Raw genomic sequence first — 11,978 nt, 5'->3', positions numbered from 1 at the left:
AGCGCTGTCGACATTTATAAATCATTACAGTGCACTTGTTCTTACATTAGTCCAAACATCGATTCAATTTTTAGTCGAATATGTTTGGACGGCGTTTTTCATAGTACAGTTAGCTTTCGCTAAAGCACATTACCCGTAGAAACCTGAGTTTGATTCGTTTACAACTCGTGGCCACTGATTCTCTTTATATAAAATTAATATTATAGAATGGTTACCAAGTTTTATCAATGTTCCTATCAAATCACTTAAGTGTATATTATTATTATTATTATTATTTTGGTCTTAATTAGGTAACACGAGTTTCACCTAATGTCTTGGTCATTGGTTTTTCTTTTACATATTTGATCGGTTACAATGCCGATATTAACGTGTCATTTTGTTTCTTTTCGAAAAAATGACATCAATTCCTAGGAATCCAACAAAGTAAGAATCCAACAGAGCTTCTATTTCTACCCGCCTCTTGCCTTTGTTGACCAAAACCGGAACCCGTTCTTTAAAAAAGAAAAAGAAAAGCCGATTCATGCAACTCTACTAATACCGGCTCAAATTCATCAAGAAAAACTACAAATGAGTCAATTAACCAACGCCTGAATAGCTCAAGCTGATCCGGGTCAGCTTTAGTTACAACTTACGAGCCATTTGAAAATCTGAAACTGTAAGTGCCAAAAAGAACTTACAAAAAATAAAACCACCAAATTGATGATCTGTCCAATAAAAGACTATAAGAATAGCCGAACATAGAACACACAGTTCCTACATGACGAAAATTGTCTCTTAACACCAATACCACATAAAGAGCAAATGTTAAAACATGTTTGTCCAAAACATTTAAGACCTAAAAATAATAAAATACCGCAATACTTTTACATAATAAACAAACTAAATATCTTTATAATTCAATCCCCTAAATTCACTGTCTTTATCTCTCTCTCTCTCTACCCCTGCACAACCAAAATGCATCCTTAAAATCATATTATTACTGTAATAATATGTATCTGAAATCATATTTGACGTCAGTAACCATGTACTAAAACGTAAAATCATCTTATTAATGTTCAAATGAGAACCACTATATACGTATAGAAGTCACTTAAAATCTGAGAACTAGAAAGAACTCAACTTACAAAAAAATAATTCACCTCTTATAAGTTATATCAACAAACGAAAAAAAATTACGTGAATTGACTTTTAGAATAGGTTTAACAGTTTAAAAACATATTCATTAGACCTATGTCTGAAGCCGATCCACGTATTTTTTTTATTTTCAATTTTGTAGATGTAACTCAGTTATTATAATACATATAGAAAAAATACTTTGAAAAATATTGTTTAGTGGAAAACTTTCGAGTTCTCACAACTCGACGAGTTCTCAAACTATATATATATATATATATATATATATATATATTATGAGAACCCTTCGGAAATTGAGAACTTTGAGAACCATTTTGAGCCACAAAAAAATGAAAATTTTTAAAATGTAAAAAAACCAAAAAAATTTATTTTTCATCCCTGTTTCATAAAATAAAATAAAAATAATTAACTATACACATATGTATATTTTTATATAATCTCGATTTACATAATGCACACATATGTACATTATCATTTATCTTAATTGTACGTATGTGTATTAAGAATAACTTGTATAAAATTAAAAAAAAAACGTATTATACATATATGTATAATTTTGCTAAACCGGGATAAAAAACAAAAAAAATTGGTTTTTTTACTTTATTATTTTTGTTTTTTTTTGTTTTGTAATTTTTTAAGAGTTTTTTTTTTGTTCAAAATGGTTCTCAAAGTTCTCAATTTCAAACTGGTTATCAAAGTTCTCAATTTCAAAATAGTTCTCACATGATCCTAATCCTATATATATATATATACATGTACGCATATATGTATGTCGTATAAATATATAAAAACACACAAGCACACCTGATGTCCTTGATTTCTGTTTTCATCTCTCGAAATTCTCAGGGCCCTGAGTTTAGCAGAAGCCCTAATTGATTGTATTAAAGGCACCTGTTCATCTTCATCCATTTGATTTTCTTCATCCTCGTCATTATCGGATCCGTGTATCTCATCCTCTTCTTCACTTGAACTTTTCTCATCGAACAGTTTTTTCCCTTCAATCTTTGGATTCTTACGAGGCCGACCACGACCCCGTTTAGCTGCCGTCCCTTCCTTCACTTCCCTCTCATCTGAAAACCAAATATTATTATATAAATCATATTGTTTTTTAAGCATGAGTAAAGCGCATTAATAGGTTTACACACATTTTATATAAACAACTAGCAAAATATATCCCGTGTGTTACGGCGGGTTGTTTTTGAAAATCGAAATATAGAATAGAAAACACTTCGCATTGATATATTTGGAAAGCACGAAAAGTGACATCATTGTAAAAACGTACGGTAAGAAATACAGAAATGAACATTAAAAAGCAAAAAATAAAAATAAAGATAAAAAGTAAGTTTAAAAATTAGTTACCAAAAAACAAAATTAAGAAAAAAAAAACTCAACAAAAAGGTACGAGTTCGATTTGGCATGGTACGGTACCGACACTCGGTATAGTCTACGCCACTAAAAATGTTTTATTTCCAATACCACTCCGTATTTAATATAATTTATATCAGTATGTTGAGAAAAAAAATAATCACAATCGTTTATTTAGTTTTTTAAATAAGTTATCAACATCAAGTTATTAGAGAAAAAATTATTAAAAAATTAAATAGGTTAAAGATGTATATCATTAAATAGTAGAAGAGGGTGAAACTGAAATTTTGAAGAAAAAAATTACATGCCACGTGGCATGCTACGGTTGGAGACTATTCACTCTCACAAAACCAGCACCTTTTATTATTAATAAAATTTGGGATGCATTTGATCCGCTTCCATTTGACCAGTTTAAAAAAAGTCAAAAGGCATATACATAAACAAACCAACCTTCATTTTTGAAAGACTTTTCACGTAAGGTCTCGACAAACGTCAAGTAGGGGCGCCAGCCACTTGGATCTTCATCTTTATTTACATGCTTTGTTTGCTCTTGAAGAGCTTTTAATCTGTTATAAAAAAAATAATATTAGTGCTTGAGCATAATAGATCTCCAGGTATAATATTAATACTCACACATCAGATATATCATTCTTGGAAAGTTTGGATACAAAATTTGTGACGGCACATGTCAAAAAGGACAGATGTCTTGGGCAGTCCGTGAAGGCATACTTAACTCCATTTCCCACTATATATTTTGAATATTCATGCGCAGCAGGACCGACAAGGAAAGCAGAAAGCCGACTTGCTATATCTTTACATTCTTTGAGTCGTGTGGCAGATAAGGATTCATTATTGGGTGTATCAAGTGCAGTTAAGTAGCGCGTATGTGCCTGCTCAAAAATCGGTAACTAATTAGTATCAATAATCAGAAAGAAAATAAATAATTAAAATATTTTAGTGAAAACTATTTGTGACAACTTCATCCCTTAACAATTTTTCAATCTCAAACAAGTCAAATAAATCACTTAATTATCATAATGCTTATGTAGTCTGTCGTAATAGATTAATGAACTTTAACAACAAGGTGGTTTCGAGTCAAGCAAACCCGGCCAGACTAAAATGACACACGTTTTGACCAGAATTTATTGTGACCCGTAGTAAAAGTGGAAATCCAGAAAAAAACATGTTTCATATACGCAATGAATTTTTCTATTATTGTGCATTCTATTCATCTTAAAGTAAGCTTTCACCCACAAATGGAATTAGAATACATAATGAATGAAAAACATGAACTAAGCTTTTTATATATACTAAAGTCGAAAGGTTAAAAAAGGTACATTAAATATACTTAAAAAGATTGGACTATTTTCTTTCCTTTTTTTCTTCACAATGCTCAATAAGAATTTGAATCGAGCACTATATAATATCCTTGTGTAAGTGGACTCTATAGAACATTTACTAATAATTAGCTGCAAAAAATATATAAAAGTATATGTGTGTTACCAGTATCAGTGCCTTCAAAAATAAAGCAGAGACATCTTTGTCCTTTTTACTAATATTGACAATCATAAATTTAACCACTTCAGCCGCACTTGCCCCATGCATGGTATAATGAGAAATAATATCCGGGGCAAGGTCATCCTGCATTAAAAAAACAAAGGGAATGTGAAAAAATAAGCAAAAATATCTAAATAAAAACAGGTCAAAACTTCCAAAAGTTTATTTTAATAAACAATACCTCCTACATTTTATTCAAATAATATATTCTTGTTGAGATAATATAACTGATAGTATACATGTAAACAACTAATAATAACTACGGATATTATTGATAGCGGTAATTAGAACGACAGTTATGAATAAGTACAAAAACTAACATTAGCAACAGCTCCAGTTGCAACTAATTTAGTAGCAGCAATCATTATAGTATCTCGATTTGACTCTTCCACATACTCTTTGTTAGCATCTTCATCATCGGTCTCATCTGCAAGTTTGTTCAAAGATCCCATCATACAGGCGGCAACTATATATACACACACTCACACATGTATAAGCAGTTTTAACATAGTACGATTACATTACCTGAAATATCAAGTTGTTGCTCGCAAAGCATCCAGAATTTTTTTATTCTGGAAATGTCTGGACTGTATCCTAGGCTTTCAGCCTTTGATGAATTGTAAGCCGACTTTCTAAACAAAACCCACAATTCTGCCAGTATTGCACAGACCTTGGAGAAATAGAAGATTTTAGTAAGCCGAAGTTGCATTAAACGGTTCAAACAAGCAATATTGTTAAAAGACAATTTTATATATATCCTTGTAAAAGTTCAAATTTTTTTACATATTCTGAAACTTATATCATATTTTTACCCGTTCAAATCACTAAATATATATTTGTATTTAAGCCACACCAAACTTAATAAAATAAAACCAATTACTTGTAACAACTTATTTACTAATATGATATTATGAAAGTTAGAGAGATATATAGCAAAATATGAACTTAAGAAGGATATATATATGAAATTGACCCTATAACTAATTTCAAAAGGTCTAAAACATATATATGCTTACCCTACACGCGAGGGTTCTAGAAACTCCCTTTCCATGAGCTTCAAGTGAAATTTGTAAAAAGTGCTCAAGTTGATCAAACAACGCGTCCCGTTTGAATATAAGAGAAGATAAAGACGCCTCAGAGATGTCTGTGCCGTTCATAACCGAGTATAAGCACCAATTAACATGCATATACATGTTGAGAAGCAAAAAACTAGTGACCTACAATACAAGAAAAGGAATGAAATATAGAATAAAAAACACATAGGTTGACAGCAAGGCCTTTAGATTCTGCACCTCGTCATCTATATTCCGGAAGTTTTTAAGAACCATAATGATGTCATCATACAAGCTTTCAATTGGTACAGGCCTATCTAATTGAAGCTCGTGCAGTCTTTTCGTATTCACAAGAAGTAAGTACTCGTCATCACCGTCCTAAAAAACCCCTCACATTTAGGATATTATTGTAACGAAAACATGGATACTGTTACTTAAATTGTTATATACAATCATACCGCCACTTCTTTTATAGCAGCTTTGAGTTTGCTAATAAGCTCATCTTCAAGCTCCTTCAACTTATTTTGAGCATAATCTTGTAGCTCTCCCTGACTTCTATTCGCACAATAACTAATCGCCTTAACACAGGATCTTAAAGCGTCTTTGTCACCGTGTTTAAAGAATGTGTCCTTTATCAGCTGAAGAAGTGTTTTGAATTTCTAAAAGAGAATAATATGTGTATTCAGATGTTAAGGCTTAACATAGACATAGGGTCCAAATAATTAAAAAACTTTTAAGAACTCTTTAACAACCAATCATTTTATATATTAAATACTATTTGAGGGTAAATTTGTCATTTATTATATGTAACTTTATGATTACACGTATATAAATTGGTTATGGTTATTACACATGCGTAAATTGGTTATCACATACATGTAAATTACATATAATAAATGATAGAAAATACACTAAAATAATATACAATATTCAAAATAAATAAACAAAATTATTGGTTGTTAGAAGTTCTTAAACTTTTTTAAAGTTCTGAAGAGAACCAAACCCTACACGCACGCACGCGCGCGCGTGCACACACATTTACCATTTAGCCTGATCAATATACGCAAGCTTTACAATTCGACAGTGTCTTATATTCAAGGGTAAACTTGGCATTCTACTAACTAAAAACTGCATTAATTGCACACATCTTAAATTTTGATTTGTTTTTGTTTGTGGAGAATAATTTAGGGACGAACTGACGGAGAGAATATTATAGCTGAAACTCTTAACCTAAATACCTGTTCTTGACTCTTTAGGGAGTAGAGCTCTAGGTCCATGTGAGTAATAATTTCAAGAAGTGACGGTACTTTTGTTTTGTCAGCCATATATTTGCGCATAAGTTGCGGGTAATTCTTCATCATTGAAACAGTTATCTCCTTCCTGCTGTTTTGAATTACCTCCTGACAATTGAAGAAAATGATTGGCACCAAACAATCAAACTAATAAATAAAGACGCGACATGAAAACATATGTCGGTATCAAATGGAACAAAGAAACAGCTCAATTATGAATTACCCTCTGAGCTTTAGTGTGGTTTTGCTTCCTATGGTCTGCAGCAGGAACAATTTTCTCTCCAACAGCTTTTTTCACAGATGCACAAAACAATCGAGCCAAATTTGTAGCATCATCATCTGTAAGGTCAATCGTAGAGGGATTCTCATCCAGAAGCATAGATGTTATATGCTTCCAGTCCTGCAAAACATAAATAAAACAACTTTTTATTTCTGCAAATTAAATATTCGTTATATTTAATATAACTTACTTTCATGGCATCCATAAACTCCCAAATGTCATCAATGACATAGAGGCTCAGTACTTGATCTGTTGAGAACTCTCTTAGTATTTGCAGCATCCTAAGAAGATGAATCTGTGACGTATCACCCTCATCGCCTGCAAGAATCAATCTCAAAAGTGTGAAGCCAAGTCCACGTTGTTAATATAAATAAGAACTTTCGTCAACAGGTAGACCTGATGAACGCGGTTGTGAGCTATTAAACTTCTGAGCAATCACATGATCATACACAAGTGCCCCAATGGCACGCCTGATTTCAGGTGGATCATCAATTAGTAGATCATATAACGAGCCTAAATCATCATCAGGGACCAACTGGTGTCTGCAAGGAGCCATTAAATAGGACATATTACTCACATTTAACTAATTAAAAGTAATCAGAAAACGTATGCTGACATATACCTCAGTAGTTGTTTTACAAGGCTGATGGCACATACTGCAACAGAGATGTCAATATCATCAGCAAGGTCTAGCATCCTTTTATAAAATCTTTCAGTAAATAATCCAAGAGATGGCACATTGTCATCCACGTCATATAGATTTTGCAATGCAAGTACTGAAGCTTTTCTTACACCAGCATTCTATAGATATAAAAGATATATATATATTACACAAGAAAAGCCTGTCACTAGCAATACTCACAGATTGGATCCAACTTACTTTGTCATTCAATGTCCATCCAAGATATTTCAAATACAGGTCCTGCAAGAACAGGGATGGATATGAAACAATCCATGCTCCAAGTGATTGTATGCACGACATGCGGATATCAGGATCTATGTCTCGGTAACGATGCATAAACAACCTTGAAAAAGATCAGAGAAACTATAAAGCATATGACAAACATTAAAGGTAGTATGAATAAAGTATAAACTTTCACTTTTTGTATAAAACAAATCAACAGACATTTCTTTTGCATAATTATATCCTTGAATTTCAAGAATTTTAAGGTAAGTTCCTTTACAACAAGTCTGTCATGATTGAATCTTTTAACTTGTTAAGATCAATTTTGCAAGACTAGATCATTAGATCCTGTAACTTCTTAACAGGGGACTTTTGTTTAAATTTAGTAATGCGAAAACAAAGTTTAGGAATTTATCCACACATAAAGTGGAAGCCCGTAGGGTGTTACTATGCTCAAACATAAAAATAATACCCTGTAAATATTTTCCGCATCATCTCTTCTATCATTGTGATCTTTTCATGAGTCTCTGATAACCTCTTATTAAGTTGATCAACATGAGGCCCCTCAGAGTTTTTCTTCTTTTCAGCGGTTAACTGTCTTTGGGTAGTCTGCCTTTGGGCACCGAGAATCTTGGCAACTCCTATGAAGGAAGTGACCAGCTGGAGGCCCACCAAAGAAGCTACCTGTCTAAAAACTCTAGGTGGTGTACTGCAAAATCGAAAGAGAAAAAACGTATATGTGCTCGGTTAATTAGCCAAATTATTCTATCCGGAGAACTATGTGTATTATAAAAACCATGTGAGAGAACAGATAAAAGTACCAACCATGACAAAGCAATAACATAGTCCATGCACTTGTCAAACAGGACTTGGTCAAACAAAGGTACATTCTGACACTCTGACACCAAATTATCCCAAAAAGACACAAGATTCTCCTTAAAACTTCTGAATTCTTTCTTTTTTGAACTTTGATGGTCTTCAACGTTACCCTAATTCACGTCACGTTAAGCGAAAAACGCAGGAATGGATGTTGCATAAACCATTTCAAGGCATTTACATGAAATAAACACAAAATTAAAAACAGCAACAAAGGATACTTGTGCAGCTAAATTTACAAGAGCAACTACGACATCATCAACATTAGTTTCATCCAAAAATTCTCCTTGGATGCGGTATTTAGCTCCACATATCTGTATAATATCAAAGCTAATAAGTTGCATGCTCAAGTTAATAAATGTGTCTTCTGACTACAAATGTATGAAAGCTATATAAGACTGTCCGTATGAGATTGGAAAGGGGTAAAAAGTATAGTTACCTCAAACAGCATTGCTAAAAGTTCAACCATTGCCGGTTTTGGATCCTTCTCGTATTGCTCAACCCACGCTTTCACCACTTGTGGAATATGCTTCCCGTTACTTTTAACCACCTCTAAGAAAAATGAAAGATACAAAGATTCAATATCAGTCATTACATACGAAAACAGAATATAACCTTTTGATGCTGGTTAATTGCCCTTGTAGATCAATTGATCAAATCAGTATAAAACACTCTTGGCAATACAAAACTTGACATTTATGCTACCAAATAAGATAATAAACTCTGCAGCCTAAGTGTACAAAAAGAAACAATCTTAACATGAAATTGTGTAACACTAAACAGCAGACGAAAATAGTTTGTGCAGTATAGACTGATGCATCACTGGACTACAGCCATCAATAATTCAATAACAAATCATATAAACTCAGCACGATTCTATGTGATGACTGTAATTTGCAGGCTGAAAGGTAAGAACCTAAAGTATCATCAATTCATCAACCTTGTTCACCTCTTATACAACAAAAAGAGATAGTTCATGCAGTATAGACTGATGCATCACTGGACTGCATCTCCCAAAAAGTCACTAACAAAGCTTATAAACTCAGCACCAAATTAATGTGATCACTGTAATTTAAAGACTCAATGTAGAAAACTAGAGTATCATCGAGTTATCAACCAAGTTCACCTTTCATATAATTCATCCAAATTTGATGATGTACTGATAAATACAAATTAAAATATATAAACATATAGTATATTATATTAAACCTAATTTCAACTGAAGGCTCAAAAGTATGAAACTAAAGCATCATCAATTCATCAACCTAGTTCACCTCTTATGTTCTTCATCTAAACTGAATGATGTATTGAAAACTACAATAGATAATATTATAAAACCTAACTTCAACTAAAGGCTCAAAGGTATGAAACTAAAGTATCATCAATTAATCAACCTAGTTCATGATGTATTGAAAAATTGAAAATTATATAAGGCAATAAATATATTAACCCTAATTTCAATTAAAGGCTCCAAAGTATAAAGCTAAAGTATCATCAACTCATCACCTTCATCTAAACTGAATAACATTTTAAAGAATCACAACAAATAACACCATCGTCATCGTACTCAGTAAATCCCACCAATAACAAAGTTATAGTAGGGTCAGAGGGGGGTAAGATACTAAGATGTAGATAGCCTTACCTCTACCCCGTAGATTTACATCAAGCCTTAGACATAAGGCACATAGCACTCAACCATCTGGACACGCCCGATTGGTGCATGTACCCTTGTCTTTCGACCATCAACGCCACCACATGACGCATGATTAACCTTCCGTCAATTTTAGCGTTATTTTCACGAAATTAGTAAAATAACCACAATATTTGGCCCACCTATGCAGTCAATATCGTGGGGATATCGGTTCTCATGTGAAATATCGGTCAAAATATCAGTACCGATAATAACATCTATATTGATCGATATTTCACCGATATTCCCGATAATAGTGTTTTAACTTTTAAGTCTTAATTTTCAACTTTTAGTGTTTAATGTTAGTGTTTTGAGTCTAACGGGGTGTTTGGGATTCTTATTTTACCTCCTTATAACTTTTTCCATAAGTTAATAAGTTACAACTTTGTAACTTATCCCCACGCGCAATACCAAACACCTTTTTAACTTTTTTCAAAAGTTAATAAGTCAGAAGTCGCTTAAAATAAGCAATTCCAAACACCACCTTAATCAGTTCCTAGTGCTACAATTGTTAGTCTCAAAATGTTCATTTGCTATATATATATATATATAGGGTTTGGATCAAATACAAATGAAATTAACATGCTAATTGTGAGAATCAAGTAGAGTAATTATGTAATTACATCATAGAGTAATTACATACAATGTAATTACATAATTACCTTACTTGTATATGTAATTACTCTACTTGATTCTCACAGTTAGCATGTTAATTTCATCTGTACATTAACTTTCCCCAATATATATATTTTGCATGACATTAAAATTACCGATACCCCACCGATATGTTTCCACATTAACTACTTATTAATCCACACACACATACATTATACGCGCACACCGCAAGCAAGGCATAACATACCAAACCTAACTTCAATTTCACGATCACATAAACTAAACCTAAACCTACAAGCCACTCACCAATCAAATTCTCGAAACCTATCACCACCGGAGCAGCAGCCGCAGCTTCAGCCGCCCGATGCTTACTAGGCTTCCGTCTCCGTACATCAAACTCGTCACCGGACTCGTCTTCGGACTCGAAACCACTCGGCTGTCCATCGTATGCCTTCGACGGAACCCTAGCTCGTTTCTATTGAACATAAACACATCAATTAGATCAATTACACGTCATTTTAGCCGTAAATTGAAAACTGAAACCCTAGGTCAATAATAATAATAATAATAATTGAGAGTTACCGAACGGCGAATGAGTTGATCAGGAGCTTCGTGTTCGTCTTCCATGGATTGGATTGGATTGGAATCGATGTGTGTGTAGTGTGTGTGTGTGTGTGTGTGAAGATTGGTGGTTCCCGCCAATGAGTGAAATAATTGGGGGTAAATATTAATGGATATGATATGATTGTTATTATTATTACCAACATAAGTGTCCGCGCGTTGTGGCGGGATCATATCAAGATGTTGTCAATGACGTGTTTGTTGGTATATCCGTAGGACCAGTTGGATCAGTTGAACCAGAGTCAAGAACCAGATAAGTATATATATTTTTTATATAATTTAGTATATAAATTAATATTGATGAACCGTTAAATTGAATAATACCATAAACTTTGTTTAGAGTAAAACAAGTATTATCGTTGACTTTCTTGATCATTAACTAACTTGATAACATTATCTACCATTGTTGGACGCATGAACGTCATATCCAAATATTTTTAGTTACATGAATCAATAATCAATTAAATATACCTTAACAGAATGATTGAGCTACATTTAATATTTTGGTTCAATATTTTCAACCAAATGATAAACCCAATAAAATGGTTTTCATACACTTAAAAACCAACATATACCTGGACTTTTGTCATTC

At 32.9% G+C, this 11,978-nt stretch overlaps 1 protein-coding gene across 1 annotated transcript; it reads right to left on the bottom strand.

Annotated features, from left to right (window-relative positions):
* Positions 1–814: 814 nt before the first annotated feature.
* Positions 815–11,502, bottom strand: LOC143580339 (sister-chromatid cohesion protein 3-like). Its single transcript, XM_077063396.1, has 22 exons — positions 11,348–11,502; positions 11,072–11,240; positions 8,900–9,012; positions 8,682–8,774; positions 8,410–8,573; positions 8,057–8,293; positions 7,561–7,705; positions 7,303–7,481; positions 7,077–7,222; positions 6,871–6,998; positions 6,624–6,800; positions 6,347–6,508; positions 5,567–5,767; positions 5,349–5,486; positions 5,073–5,273; positions 4,582–4,726; positions 4,377–4,483; positions 4,003–4,140; positions 3,133–3,389; positions 2,950–3,065; positions 1,939–2,204; positions 815–941 (listed from the first exon to the last, which is right to left on the bottom strand). Exons 1-22 carry the CDS (start codon positions 11,390–11,392, stop codon positions 936–938), a joined length of 3,333 nt encoding a protein of 1,110 aa, XP_076919511.1. The 5' UTR covers positions 11,393–11,502; the 3' UTR covers positions 815–935.
* Positions 11,503–11,978: the final 476 nt, after the last annotated feature.

This window comes from Bidens hawaiensis, unplaced genomic scaffold, assembly GCF_021521415.1.
Source record: "Bidens hawaiensis isolate Kalapana, Puna unplaced genomic scaffold, B.hawaiensis_p1.1 tig00030361_1, whole genome shotgun sequence".
In the NCBI taxonomy this organism is placed as follows: domain Eukaryota; kingdom Viridiplantae; phylum Streptophyta; class Magnoliopsida; order Asterales; family Asteraceae; genus Bidens; species Bidens hawaiensis.
The sequence above is the reverse complement of the archived record's forward strand: the minus strand, read 5'-3'. Positions and strand labels throughout refer to the sequence as shown.